The sequence below is a fragment of the Rhinoderma darwinii genome, chromosome 5 (assembly GCF_050947455.1).
Source record: "Rhinoderma darwinii isolate aRhiDar2 chromosome 5, aRhiDar2.hap1, whole genome shotgun sequence".
Classification (NCBI taxonomy): Eukaryota; Metazoa; Chordata; class Amphibia; order Anura; family Rhinodermatidae; genus Rhinoderma; species Rhinoderma darwinii.
Window position 1 is genome coordinate 54734984 of NC_134691.1, and position 13797 is coordinate 54748780.

The window sequence follows — 13797 nt, forward strand, 5'->3', positions numbered from 1 at the left end:
AGATATTAAAGCAGAAACTGTCCAAATACTCACAAATTCAATGGATGAATGCAAGAATTGTGAAGGTGATATCAAAGAAGGGGTCCTATGTTAAAGAGGCTCTGTCACCACATTATAAGTGCCCTGTCTCCTACATAAGGAGATCTGCGCTGTAATGTAGGTGACAGTAATGCTTTTTATTTAAAAAAACGATCTATTTTCACAACGTTAGGAGCGATTTTAGTTTATGCTAATGAGCTTTCTTAATGCCCAAGTGAGCGTACTTTTACTTTCGACCAAGTGGGCGTTGTACAGAGGAGTGCATGACGCTGACCAATCGGCATCATGCACTCCTCTCCATTCATTTACACTGCACTAGCGATATAGATATATCACTATGTGCAGCCTCATACACAAACACTAACATTACTAGTGTCCTGATAATGAATACACTTGAAATCCACCCTGGACGTCATGTGTACTCAGAATCCTGACACTTCTGACTCTTTTTTGTGAGATTCCGGCAAGTGAAACCAAATCTCGTTTACCTCCGTGATCTCGCAAGATTTCGTATCCGTTGCTGGAATCTCAGAGAAAAGAGTCAGAAGTGTCAGGATTCTGAGTACACATGACGTCCAGGCTGGATGGTCATGTGTATTCATTATCAGGACACTGTAGTAATGTTAGGGCTTGTGTATGTGGCTGCACATAGTGATATAAGTATATCGCTAGTGCAGTGTAAATGAATGGAGAGGAGTGCATGATGCCGATTGGTCAGCGTAATGCACTCCTCTGTACAACGCCCACTTGGTCGAAAGTAAAAGTACGCCCACTTGGGCATTAAGAAAGCTCATTAGCATAAACTAAAATCGCTCCTAACGTTGTGAAAACAGATCGTTTTTTTTAAATAAAAAGCACTGCTGTCACCTACATTACAGCGCCCATCTCCTTATGTAGGAGACAGGGCACTTATAATGTGGTGACAGAGCCTCTTTAACATGTAACTCGGCCTAAGTTTTTTTTGATTGAAAGAGCTTTTGATTTCTGTAAATATGACCTCCTGATGCTGCAAATTCAACAAATTACCATTTTAGTTCTCTTTACAACCTTAAAAATGTTTTGATCTCTGTTGTGCATAATAATGTGAAACAGTGCATTTTGAGTTTTTTACTTCTAAAAAAAAATCTGTTATCATTAGGAGATTTGTTCAATAAAATTCGCATTATACTCCAATGGTTGATGGCTTGAAGATTATACTGACTGTCATTTGCATCGACTATTTAGGAAAATCAGCGAAAAATAACATTTGCATAATAATTTGGAATGCGGTGTAGTATACAGCTACCATATACATGTTTTGCCACAAATAACGTTTATGGCAAATTGATTAGATATGCCATAAATGTGTGCTAGGTTGAGGTCTGACCATTGGGACAGCCGCAGGTGCCTCGTCCCTGTTCCTTGTGGAGAAGTGGCCACTTTAATTATTCTGCATTAAAGTGATTAGGTAATTGGAAAAGTTAATGTGATGGGGGGATGCAGATTCAATGTCATAGCTAGAAATTATTTGGATTGGTAACATTCTTCATGAATTCATCAATTAAAGGAACAGTCTCAGTATTCGTTACCAGCTCTTTACTATGTATCATCCTTAAATGTTTCCTCATATACTGTAATATTTAAAGTTTGTTACAGTGAAAAATTGGAAGGCCATTGAAATTCCATCACACTAGCTGTTCTGTCTGGTATTATCCTTACTAGTGTGATTCCACAGCCATATAATCCACTGATGAATGACTACAGTAACAATAGAATTGTGTTATTTCTAAGATGAAAATGGCCGAGCCCAGGAGTCCTTGAAGAATCTTATAGAGCAATTCTTTGAAATGCAAGATATAAAATGATAACACCTTTACCCAAACCATGGGCATGCTATTGTGCTACTGTCAACACCTTAAAGGGGTATTCCCAACTCAGGCATTTATGCATATCCACAAGATATATTAATTAAAACACGTATAAAAATAAGATGCAATTTATTTTTAAGAAAAATATTTTCCTTTGTATTTTTCATGTAGTATACAAACAACACTACGACAATAGTGTATAAATGTACAAAATGTGTCACCAATATGCTGAAGTCCTTTTATTCAGTAAGTCCGGTTAGACATTTTCCCGGATGAAAGATTGTTAGGATTTCGGCAGAGACCCACGTGGAGGAACAGTCGGCGTCTTACTGCTTGCTGATTTTGTACTTTTATACACTATTGCCAGCGTGTTGTTTGTATACCACATGAAAAATACAAAGGATAATATTTTTCTTAAAAAGAAATTGCATCTTATTTTTATACGTGCTTTAATTTATATATTCCGTCTATCAAAGATACTAAAAGCATCTATTTAGCACTATACACCCCTATGCTCATCTAAATAAGGTCTGCTTATTACTTCCCTATATCCACAAGATATGCCATAAATGTCTGATAGATGTCGGTCCTAGCTCTGGAACCCACACCTATACCAAGAACGTAGGGTCATCTGGCAACCGTTTCACCTGGTGAGGTGGCCGGTCGCCAATCCTGAGATCCAGCAATATGGGTTAGTAATTCACTCTCCCTTTCAGATTTTTCCTGAAATTTCTGCACTAAGCACTTTATAGTTAGTACATGCGATTTAATGGAGTAGTGATAAAGGCTTTATACCAGATTCCCTGTGGGGACTTTTTAACAGGATAGGTCAAACATGTTTCTAACTGGGCATACAAATGCCTGATATTTTCTTTGCACTATGCACTTTTCTATTGTGTCCTGTATAGTACATATTTTGGTATATACTGATATTTGAACATTTGTGCAATACTTTCTTTTGCTTGGCAATTCTCTTCTCATCTGTGGTTCATTTTTTTTTTAAAACTCGTTTTATAGGTACATAAAGCTTACACATGAGTATATACATTACACATGATATGACATTGTACAAAAAGGAAAAGGAAGAAAATTTCCAATATTCAAAGAATTATAAATAGAAATACAACAGTAATTATTACATTACACGAAAACCCTCCTCCCGCCCCCCCTACACACCCTACATTAAATAATATGAGAGACAAGAACTCTTCACTAATTGCTTATCAACATGTAAGTACAAAATCAGTGATAGAAGAATACATGGAATGCAATGAACTAAGGGTCAAAGGTGAGGAAATCCACAGGCCCCAGATCTTTTAAAACTTCCATACACATTTTCTATTCCGATATACAACCTTTTCATAGGGCATTATATTATTAACTAAAGATTTCCATTGTTTCAAAGAAGGAGGCCTATGCGAAATCCAACGTATAGCAACTGCTTTCCTTGCCAGAAACAAGGACTTTCTCAAAAATATTCTGTCATAATGAGACCAGCGTTCCTCTGGCAAAAGTCCCAGCAAGCAAACCGCCGGAGTAACTAGTATCTCAGACGAGACAATCCGACTCAGCATTGACGCCCCCTCCCCCCAGAAGGAACCAATACAGGAACAATCTCACATAAGATGCATAAAGTTAGTATCCGGCGCGTGACACCTATGACACTCAGTATGTGGCAGACGACCCATCCTGTTGAGCTTAATTGGAGTAAGATAACATTGATGAGTAATAAACAATTGAGTCAATCTATTATTAACTGAAGTGGAAACATAGATATGGGACTCCAAAGCTTCCCCCCATTCCTCACCGGATATAGACAGAATGGCCACCTGCCAAGCTGCTTCAGCCAAAAGCGTTTGGGACTTCACCTTAGCATTCAACAGGTATGTATACAACGCTGAAATAATACCCTTGGGTCCCTGTGTCCGCAAAATCCCAACTGAGAGGCCAGAGCATGCCGAAGTTGCAAATAACGATAGAAATGCATCCTATCTAGACCAAATTGCTCCTGCATTTGCGTAAACGACAATAGAATCCTATCTCTATATATGTCATGCAAAGTAAGTACACTATAGGATATCCAAACCCCCGCCCCCCTTCAATTGCTGCAACTGTGAGAACATAGGGTTATCCCAGAGAGGGGTCTCCTCAGGTGGATCTACGATCTTATCCAGTTCTTTAGCCATCTTCCACACCTGACATGCCAATTTTTGCAATAGCAACAATCTCCCCCTAACAATAATGGTTGTTGCAGAATTGATCATATATCTCGAGATTCCACCACCTCTCCCAAGATGTATTCAGAAAAAAGGTAAGAATTTAGTTACAGACACCCATGTAGCCAAATATCTCAATTGGCCCCCCAAAAAATACAGATAAAAATCGGGTAACGCCAAACCCCCCTCAGCTTTGGGACGCTGCAAAATTGTTAAAGCTAACTTGTTCCTACCCATACCTTATATAAAGGAGGACATCAAGGAGTTCAGAATTGTAAAGAACGTCTTAGGGACAGGGCCATTGGCATGTTCCATTGCATACAATCCCTTGGGAAGAAGGACCATTTTTGTGATTCATTTTTAATGCTTTGTATTTGTAATTGTTTATAATTTATTAAATAAAAATTTATGTTTTATATCTGACTTATATACTCTGTGGGCTCTCTTTTTGGTAGTATATTATATATAAGGAGTACAGTCGTGTTACTTGGAGGATTTACTATGTAGAATGGTGCATGTGTATGCCCTGTGGATAGGTTCTATTATACTATTGCCAGCGTGTTGTTTGTATACCACATGAAAAATACAAAGGATAATATTTTGCTTAAAACGAAATCGCATCTTATTTTTATACGTGCTTTAATTTATATATTCCGTCTATCAAAGATACTGAAAGCATCTTTTTAGCTCTATACACCCCTATGCTCATCTAAATAGGGCCTGCTTATTACTTCCCTATATCCACAAGATATGCCATAAATGTCTGATAGATGTGGGTCCTAGCTCTGGAACCAAAAGCTATACCGAGAACGGGGGTCACCTGGCAATCGTTTCACCTGGTGAGGTGGCCGCTGGCTGCAGATTCCACATGAAGAAGGGGCTGTGTTAAAGAGCTTGGCTGTTTCCGTAACTCCCACAGAACAGAATAGAGGATGCCGATGCACGCGAACAGCTCTCCACTAATCGAATGGCCCAAATTATCTTTTAGTTTGACAGTAATAAAATATTTTTTTAGAGGGAAGTTGATGTGTCCTGGAGTGTGAGGAATGGAAGAATTATGTCTAAGGGAGAATAGGATAGACCGAGGAAATTTACCCTGGCAGTCTACTGCTCGAATAGGTTGGGTGTAGTGTGGGCAAGCGGAAAACATGGTAAACCAAAGACTGTTAATAGGCTGAGGTGAGCAAAAAGTTCTTTTTTTTACATATAGTGGTATTACAAGTGGTATTATTGGTCACTGTTTGGTAGTATTATTCAGTCACAATATAGTGGTATGATTAGTGGCATTATTGTTCACATCTGTTGATGTTTAGCAGGTGCAAGAAAGTTGTATATACAGTACATGTGACTGCTGTGGGATGTATATGCCCCAGTACTGCAATTGTGCAGTCGCTGTTAATAGTTTCCAAAAACCATGTGAGATTTGCTGTCATGATACCAATATTACTGTAATGCTCTCTCCTCTAAATGGTTTGGTAAATTGTTATTTATGACACAATAAGGATAGCTGTAATAAATGTTTTCTTTTTTTAACCACCTTAGTTTTTGACCTATGTTAGTTCTATGACATGGGATGTAACTTCTCTATTTATATCACTTAAAAAACTTTGAATTACTGTCAATACCATCAAAAAGCCTGGAGATCAGTTGACTACAAAGGAGTTGTCATTTCATCACAATGCAGTATAATCTGATGTCTCACTTCTAAACAGTGTATAAGGTTTTCTCTCATTAGACGGTTAACCAATCCTAATAAGATTATACATTTACATACCTTTGGAGACTCCTGCGGGAACTTCCATCAGTAATGCTCCTGCTTTTTGCTAAAATACAGATGAAGTAATTAGATGTTATGACTGAGAGAGTGACTGAGAGAGAGAGTTTCACAAGAAGAAAAAGGGAATACAAATCGGCGCAACCATAGGGCATTACCTACATAAGGTGTAAAATAGATGATGTGGTGATAAGTATGCTCACCTGGTGATGTGCTCGGAGCACGACACCCCTGAAAATGTAGACTTTGAATTTGTAGTTAATCGTCAGAGAACTGCAAGCTGCGGGTTGTACCGGAAACCAAAAACTTAGACCAGTTCTTAGTAGGATACTGGGATTGTGAGAATAACACCTTGTGTAGGTGAAAAAACTCAAAAATCAACCCTTGAAGCGGCGCTGGTCCCTTAGAATGTAATTCACTGTTGGTTCCTAGTGTCGCATAGTGAAGAAGCAGACACTGTGTAGGTCAAATTGTCTTTAATAGATACAGGCGACGCGTTTCGGAGCCGAACCAGCTCCTTCCTTTCTGGGCTGCAGCTGATGCCTCCATATAATGCATAGAGGCCGTGCTGCAGAACAGCAACTCTGCTCCTATTCGCTTGAATAGGAGCAGAGCTGCAGTACTGCAGCTTGGTCGCTATTCCGTGACCGGAGTCATCTGCATCCGGCATGGACATCCGGTGCTGGAGAAGCTGATCAGTGCGGGGTCCGGGTGTCGGACCCCCACCGATCATATACTGATGACCTATCCTGTGGATAGTTTATCAGTTGTCCGTGCCTGTCAACCCCTTTATTAAGTAAAACCATTCAAATATGACCTATTGAGGATACTTGAAGACTAGAGTTCAGAAACACTGGTCTAGAATGTAAAGAAGTAGCTGTGATTGACCTATCTCCAGGATGACCAACCTCCTTTTTTGTTTATTCTGGACAACTTAGCCAAAAATCAAGGACAGCCCAAATTGTTTTTGGGGAAAAAGCAAAATGAATCATAAAGATGATAAGTAATATATGTCCATAGCTCATATTACTAATATGAACTGCATTTACTGTGAACTATACAATAATAATAATTACAACCACAATAACCTGAAAAAACACCTCCAGCGTTCCAAAAATTAAAAGATAAGGAACAGCGCAAAAAAATCCCCTATTTTTACAGATTGTCAATGAATCAACTGACTGTTGGCAACCCCACCTATCACAATGGTTAGACTATTAAATATTGTTCTCACCATATAGGAACCTGTTCTTGTTATAAATGTATGGTTCATTGCCAAGATTTCAGTGTGGAATTTCTTGGCATTGAGAAAGAAAAGCGGTGCCCCAATTGAGACAATTTTCAGTTCCTGGAAAAAAAAAAGAATACCGTAGCATGTTAAAGAAAAGAAAATAAAGCATACTGGATACACACATCACACCTCTGGCAGCAATAATACTTGACTTGTGACAGACAAACCCTCCATGTCAAAACATATATTCATATATACAATATATAGGGACCAGCAGAAAGCCTGGTTGTGTGACACCAATACATGCCACGAGCACTTCTATGACCTGTGGATGACGATGCGGGTCACCACAGGAGCAATGTCTGCCAGTCTAGACAGCCTAGATTGTCTGCAACCAGGGTCAGGATACGATGCCTCTTTACCCCCACACATTACCAGAACGCATGATGCATGTTTGTATTCAGTGGCGTAGCTAAAGGCCCATGGGCCCCGATGCAAAAGTCCTTCTTGGGCCCCCCAACTTCTTCTCATGGACGACAGCCTGCAGCTTTCGACTGCATCTCTGGGTCTCCTAAATGACCCAACGATGCAGCACAAGCAGCCAGGGGCGTGTGCATGCATGTATATGTATATGTGTATGTATATATATATATATATATATATATATATATATATATATATATATATATATATATATATATATATATATATATATATATTTACACACACACTACACACTACATACACTACCATTCAAAAGTTTGGGGTCACCCAGACAATTTTGTGCTTTCCATGAAAACTCACACTTATATTTATCAAATGAGTTGCAAAATGACTAGAAAATATAGTCAAGACATTGACAAGGTTAGAAATAATGATTTTTATTTGAAATAATAATTTTCTTCTTCAAACTTTGCTTTAGTCAAAGATTGCTCCATTTGCAGCAATTACAGCATTGAAGACCTTTGGCATTCTAGCTGTTAATTTGCTGAGGTAATCGGGAGAAATTTCACCCCATGCTTCCAGAAGCCCCTCCCACAAGTTGGATTGGCTTGATGGGCACTTCTTGCGTACCATACGGTCAAGCTGCTCCCACAACAGCTCTATGGGGTTGAGATCTGGTGACTGCGCTGGCCACTCCATTACAGATAGAATACCAGCTGCCTGCTTCTTCCCTAAATAGTTCTTGCATAATTTGGAGGTGTGCTTTGGGTCATTGTCCTGTTGTAGGATGAAATTGGCTCCAATCAAGCGCTGTCCACAGGGTATGGCATGGTGTTGCAAAATGGAGTGATAGCCTTCCTTATTAAAAATCCCTTTTACCTTGTACAAATCTCCCCCTTTACCAGCACCAAAGCAAACCCACACCATCACATTACCTCCACCATGCTTGACAGATGGCATCAGGCACTCTTCCAGCATCTTTTCAGTTGTTCTGCGTCTCACAAATATTCTTCTGTGTGATCTAAACACCTCAAACTTCGATTCGTCTGTCCATAACACTTTTTTCCAATCTTCCTCTGTCCAATGTCTGTGTGCTTTTGCTCATATTAATCTTTTCCTTTTATTAGCCAGTCTCAGATATGGCTTTTTCTTTGCCACTCTGCCCTGAAGGCCAGCATCCCGGAGTCGCCTCTTCACTGTAGACGTTGACACTGGCTTTTTGCGGGTACTATTTAATGAAGCTGCCAGTTGAGGACCTGTGAGGCGTCTATTTCTCAAACTAAAAACCACAAAAAAGGCCATACTTACTAGGTAGGTGGGTGGGTGGGTGAAAACCCGTTCCCAGCAGGACGCAGACAGGTCAAAAAATGCTATTATGTATTACACATAGTACTGACACCCCATGTACTATTCACAGCACTGACCCCTATTCATCACATTTATTTATTTTTATTACATTATTACACAGTTCTGACACTTTCATACATACATATTTCTTTTTTACCATCCATTCACACCCTAGCACTACACTGACACTCATTTATCGCACACCTTTGAGCACTTAGTTCGCCACTCCCCTCAAGACTAGTGGGAGGGGCTATCACTATTTAATGCACACTCCTTCTGCAGCATTTTTTGACCTGTCTGCATCCTGCTGGGAACGGGTTTTCACCCACCCACCCACCTACCTAGTAAGTATGGCCTTTTTTGTGGTTTTGATGTTATCTATGTCCCATTTTTTTCTGCTTGTATTTCTCAAACTAGAGACTATAATGTACTTGTCTTGTTGCTCAGTTGTGCACCGGGGCCTCCCACTTCTCTTTCTGGTTAGAGCCTGTTTGTGCTGTCCTCTGAAGGGAGTAGTACACACCATTGTAGGAAATCTTCAGTTTCTTGGCAATTTCTCGCATGGAATAGCCTTCATTTCTAAGAACAAGAATAGACTGTTGAGTTTCACATGAAAGCTGTTTTTTCTAGCCATTTTGAGAGTTTATTCGAACCCACAAATGTAATGCTCCAGATTCTCAACTAGCTCAAAGGAAGGTCAGTTTTATAGCTCCTCTAAACAGCAAAACTGTTTACAGCGGCGCTAACATACTTGCACAAGGGTTTTCAAGTGTTTTCTAATCATCCATTAGCCTTCTAACACAGTTAGCAAACACAATGTTCCATTAGAACACTGGAGTGATGGTTGCTGGAAATGGGCCTCTATAGACCTATGTAGATATTGCATTAAAAACCAGACGTTTGCAGCTAGAATAGTCATTTAGCACATTAACGATGTATAGAGTGTATTTCTGATTATGATTATCTTCATTGAAAAAAACTGTGCTTTTCTTTCAAAAATAAGGACATTTCTAAGTGACCCTAAACTTTTGAACGGTAGTGTATATATGTATAAATGAGACAGAACATGTATAGCGCTACGACCCCATAGCTATGGATAGGATTAGATACAGTGGTTCAGCAGACAGTATCACACATGATAGGATTAGATACAGTGGATCAGCAGACAGTATCACACATGATAGGATTAGATACAGCGGCTTAGCAGACAGTATCACACATGATAGGATTAGATACAGCGGCTCAGCAGACAGAATCACAAATGTTTGGATTAGATACAGTGGCTCAGCAGACAGTATCACACATGATAGGCTTAGGTATAGGGCCCAGCTCACTGACATTGCAGCTCCAGCGCTGCACCAGGAAAGGTAAGTATACAAATTGATTTACTTATTTATGTGTTAATAATTTTTTAGGTGTATTTGTGTTTTTTTATAGATTTCATTGTTGGACTATCTCAGATTCGAGGACTACTTCGGATTCGAGGACTAGTTCGATAACGCCATTTTTTTTATTCTCAATAAAATGGTTAACAAGGATTGTATGGGGTTTTTTATTTCAATAAAATATTTTTTCTATGTCCTTGTATTTTTTTAAACTTTATTACTACCGCCATAGCAATGGCCGTTGGCTGATTGACAGCGACCATTACTAAGGTGGGGCTTAAAGTTAGCCGATAAAAAGGCTAGCACTAACCCCCAATTATTACGCCGGTACCCCAGGTGTATTGGGAAGAGCCGGGTACGATCCAGTACCAGACCATCTGTAGTGATGGATGCGCACTGGGGCAGCCGCAGGCTGGCATTATTAGGCTGGGAAAGGCCAGAAACAGTGACGCTTCCTGCCCTGGTAATGCTAGCCTGCTACTGCTATGTTGTATCTGGCTGGCTATGAAAAATAGGGAAGACCCGAGGTCGTTTTTTTAAATTATGCGGGCCCCCCCCCCCCCCCCCACACACACTTTTCATAACCAGCCAGATACAATACAGAAGCAGCAGGCTAGCATTACCAGGGTGAGATGACCCTTTAAACGACCTGGGATCTCCCCCATTTTTCATAACCAGCCAGATACAACATCATCAATCAGACAGCGGCCAATACTAAGGCGGTAGTAACAACGTTTAAAAGAATATACAAAGACATAAAAATATATTTTATTGACAACGCACAACCATTGTTAACCATTTTATTGAAAATTAAAAAAGCCATTATCGAAGTAGTCCTCGAATCAATCGTAGTCCAACATCTGAACCAGTAAAAAACAGCACAAGCACACTAACCCTGTATCTAAGCTTACCACATGTTAGGTTTAGATACGGGCCCCCAGCATACAGTAATCTTATACAATATAAGAGGAATTCGTGGGTGTTGGCCATAGACAATGAAGAACGGTGTATTCCTTGTGTACTTGCTGGTGTAATTATTTTATGAGAATTCCGCCCACGGGAGCAGCTGCACTCAGTCATCATGCTGCTTGGAGATGAAGTGGCGTAGGTAGTTCTCCAAGATCTGATTGATCCTCTTGACCTGACCATTGGACTGAGGATGGTAGGCTGATGAAAAGTCCAACTTCACACCCGAGGATTCCGCAGAGTGCTCTCCAGAACTTGGAGGTGAACTGAACCCCCCGATCAGACACAATATGCTGCGGCAAGCCATGCAGGTGGAAGATGTGTTGGATGAAAAGCTTGGCTCGTTGAGGAGCAGAAGGAATGCCGGTCAGAGGAACGAAGTGGGCCATTTTCGAAAATCGATCCACCACCACCCAGACAGTACTGCATCCTGCAGAGAGAGGCAGGTCAGTAAAAAAGTCCATAGCTATATGCTGCCAGGGAGCATCGGGCACCGGCAGTGGCTGGAGCAGACCAGCATGTCTGGAGTGAGCAACCTTGTTAGCTGCACACACTGAGCAGGAAGAAACAAAGTCAATAATGTCTTTGGTCAACGTGGGCCACCAGAAATTATGGGCAATCAGGTTTCGGGTCTTACGGGTACCCGCGTGACCTGCCAGTCTAGAGCAGTGTCCCCAGCAGAGGATTCTCCCTCTGTCAGCCAGGCGCACAAAGGTCCTCCCAGGAGGGATGTCTTTAACTTGCAAGGGGTTGACAGAGACAATGCAAGACGGATCAATAATATTCCGTGGAACCTCCATGGTGTCCTCTGTCTCGAATAACCTGGACAAGGCATCAGCCCTCACATACTTGTCGGCCGGGCAATAATGGAGCTCAGACTGGAACCTGGTAAAGAACAACGACCACCTGGCCTGACGAGGGTTCAGCCGTTGGGCCGTCTGGAGATAGGTGAGATTCTTGGGGTCCATAAAAATCAGGATGGGGTGAGCTGCGCCCTTTAGTAGATGTCTCCACTCCTCCAGAACCAATTTGATGGCCAGTAACTCCCGATCCCAAATCGAGTAGTTGCGTTCTGCAGAACAGAAGAGATTAGAGAAATATCCATATACCATTGACTTGCTTTTGGAACCTCTCTGGAACAGGAGTGCACCAGCACCGATGGAAGAGGCGTCCACCACCGACGAGAACTGTCGAGAGACATCTGGATGATGGAGGTTAGAGGCTGATGTGAAGGCACTCTTCAGGCTATTGAATGCGGACTCTGCCTCAGGAGTTCACACCTTGGCGTTCATGCCCTTCTTGGTGAGGTTAGAGATAGGAGATGTCAGTGAGAAGTTTGGAATGAACTGTCTGTAAAAACTGGCGAATACCAGAAAGCGCTGTATGGCCCTCAAGCCTTGACCGTGGCCATTCCAGGACAGATTTCACCTTTTCAGGATCCATCTTGAGACCTCTATTCGAGACGATGTAGCCCAGGAAGGGTAGAGCATCTTTATCAAACACGCACTTCTCAAACTTGGCGTATAGACAATTCCCACCGCAGCAAAACTTGACGGACATGTCTCTGATGAGTCATGGGATCTGGAGAAAAAATCAAGATGTCATCAAGATAGACCACAACACAAACATAGAGGAGGTCACGGAAGATGTCATTAACGAACTCCTGGAAGACCGCGGGAGCATTACACAGGCCGAAGGGCATTACTAGATATTCATAGTGTCAGTCACAGGTGTTAAATTCAGTCTTCCATTCGTCACCCTGGCGAATCCGGATTAGGTTGTAAGCCCCACGCAGGTCTAGTTTGGAAAAAATCTTGGCACCACGTATATGATCAAATAGTTCTGAGATCAGTGGCAACAGATACTTATTTTTCACCGTGATCTGGTTGAGACCCCGGTAGTCAATACAAGGATGCAGGGAACCATCCTTTTTCTTGACGAAGAAGAACCCGGTTCCTGCCGGGGAGGAAGACTTCCGTATGAAGCCCCTCTCCAAGTTCTCTTTAACATAGGCGGACATGGACATAGTCTCTGGCAAGGAGGGAGGATATACCCTACCACGGGGAAGGGATGCACCAGGAATCAGCTCGATAGGACAGTCATACGCCTGGTGTGGGGGCAGCGTCTCCGCCTCCCTCTTGCTGAAGACGTCCGAAAATGCAGCATAATGGCCAGGCAATCCTGCCAATGGCCGAGGCAGAGGAGGCTGAGCCGAACTAATCTGTACCAGGCCAAGGTAAGCGGAAGTGAGCGCTGGCTTCTCCTGAGGAGAAGACTGGGACCAGCGCTCGCAGACCCATGGCTGCACCCGTCGGGAGGTGAGTGAACCCGATGGCCCGCGGCCATAGACATGACAATCACACATGGGCCCTCTATCTAAGCCTAACATGCGGTAAGCTTAGATACAGGGCCCATGTGTGATACTGTCTGTTGGACCCTGTATCTAAGTCTGCCCCATGTTAGGCTTAGATCCACTGCCCCAGCAGACAGTAATCTTATACAGTATAAGATTACTGTCTGCTGGGTGGCTCTTGGAAGACGAGGAGTG

At 41.7% G+C, this 13797-nt stretch overlaps 1 protein-coding gene across 1 annotated transcript in view; it reads right to left on the bottom strand.

The window, feature by feature from the left end:
- The window catches only part of SLC26A7 (solute carrier family 26 member 7), an 83499-nt gene that overhangs the window by 12829 nt on the left and 56873 nt on the right, over positions 1–13797 (bottom strand). Inside the window, exons 13-14 of the mRNA XM_075828067.1 lie at positions 7111–7224; positions 5877–5925 (exon numbers count right to left, since the gene is read on the bottom strand). Coding sequence (XP_075684182.1) covers positions 5877–5925; positions 7111–7224 — 163 coding nt within the window. The remainder of the gene's footprint in view (positions 1–5876; positions 5926–7110; positions 7225–13797) is intronic.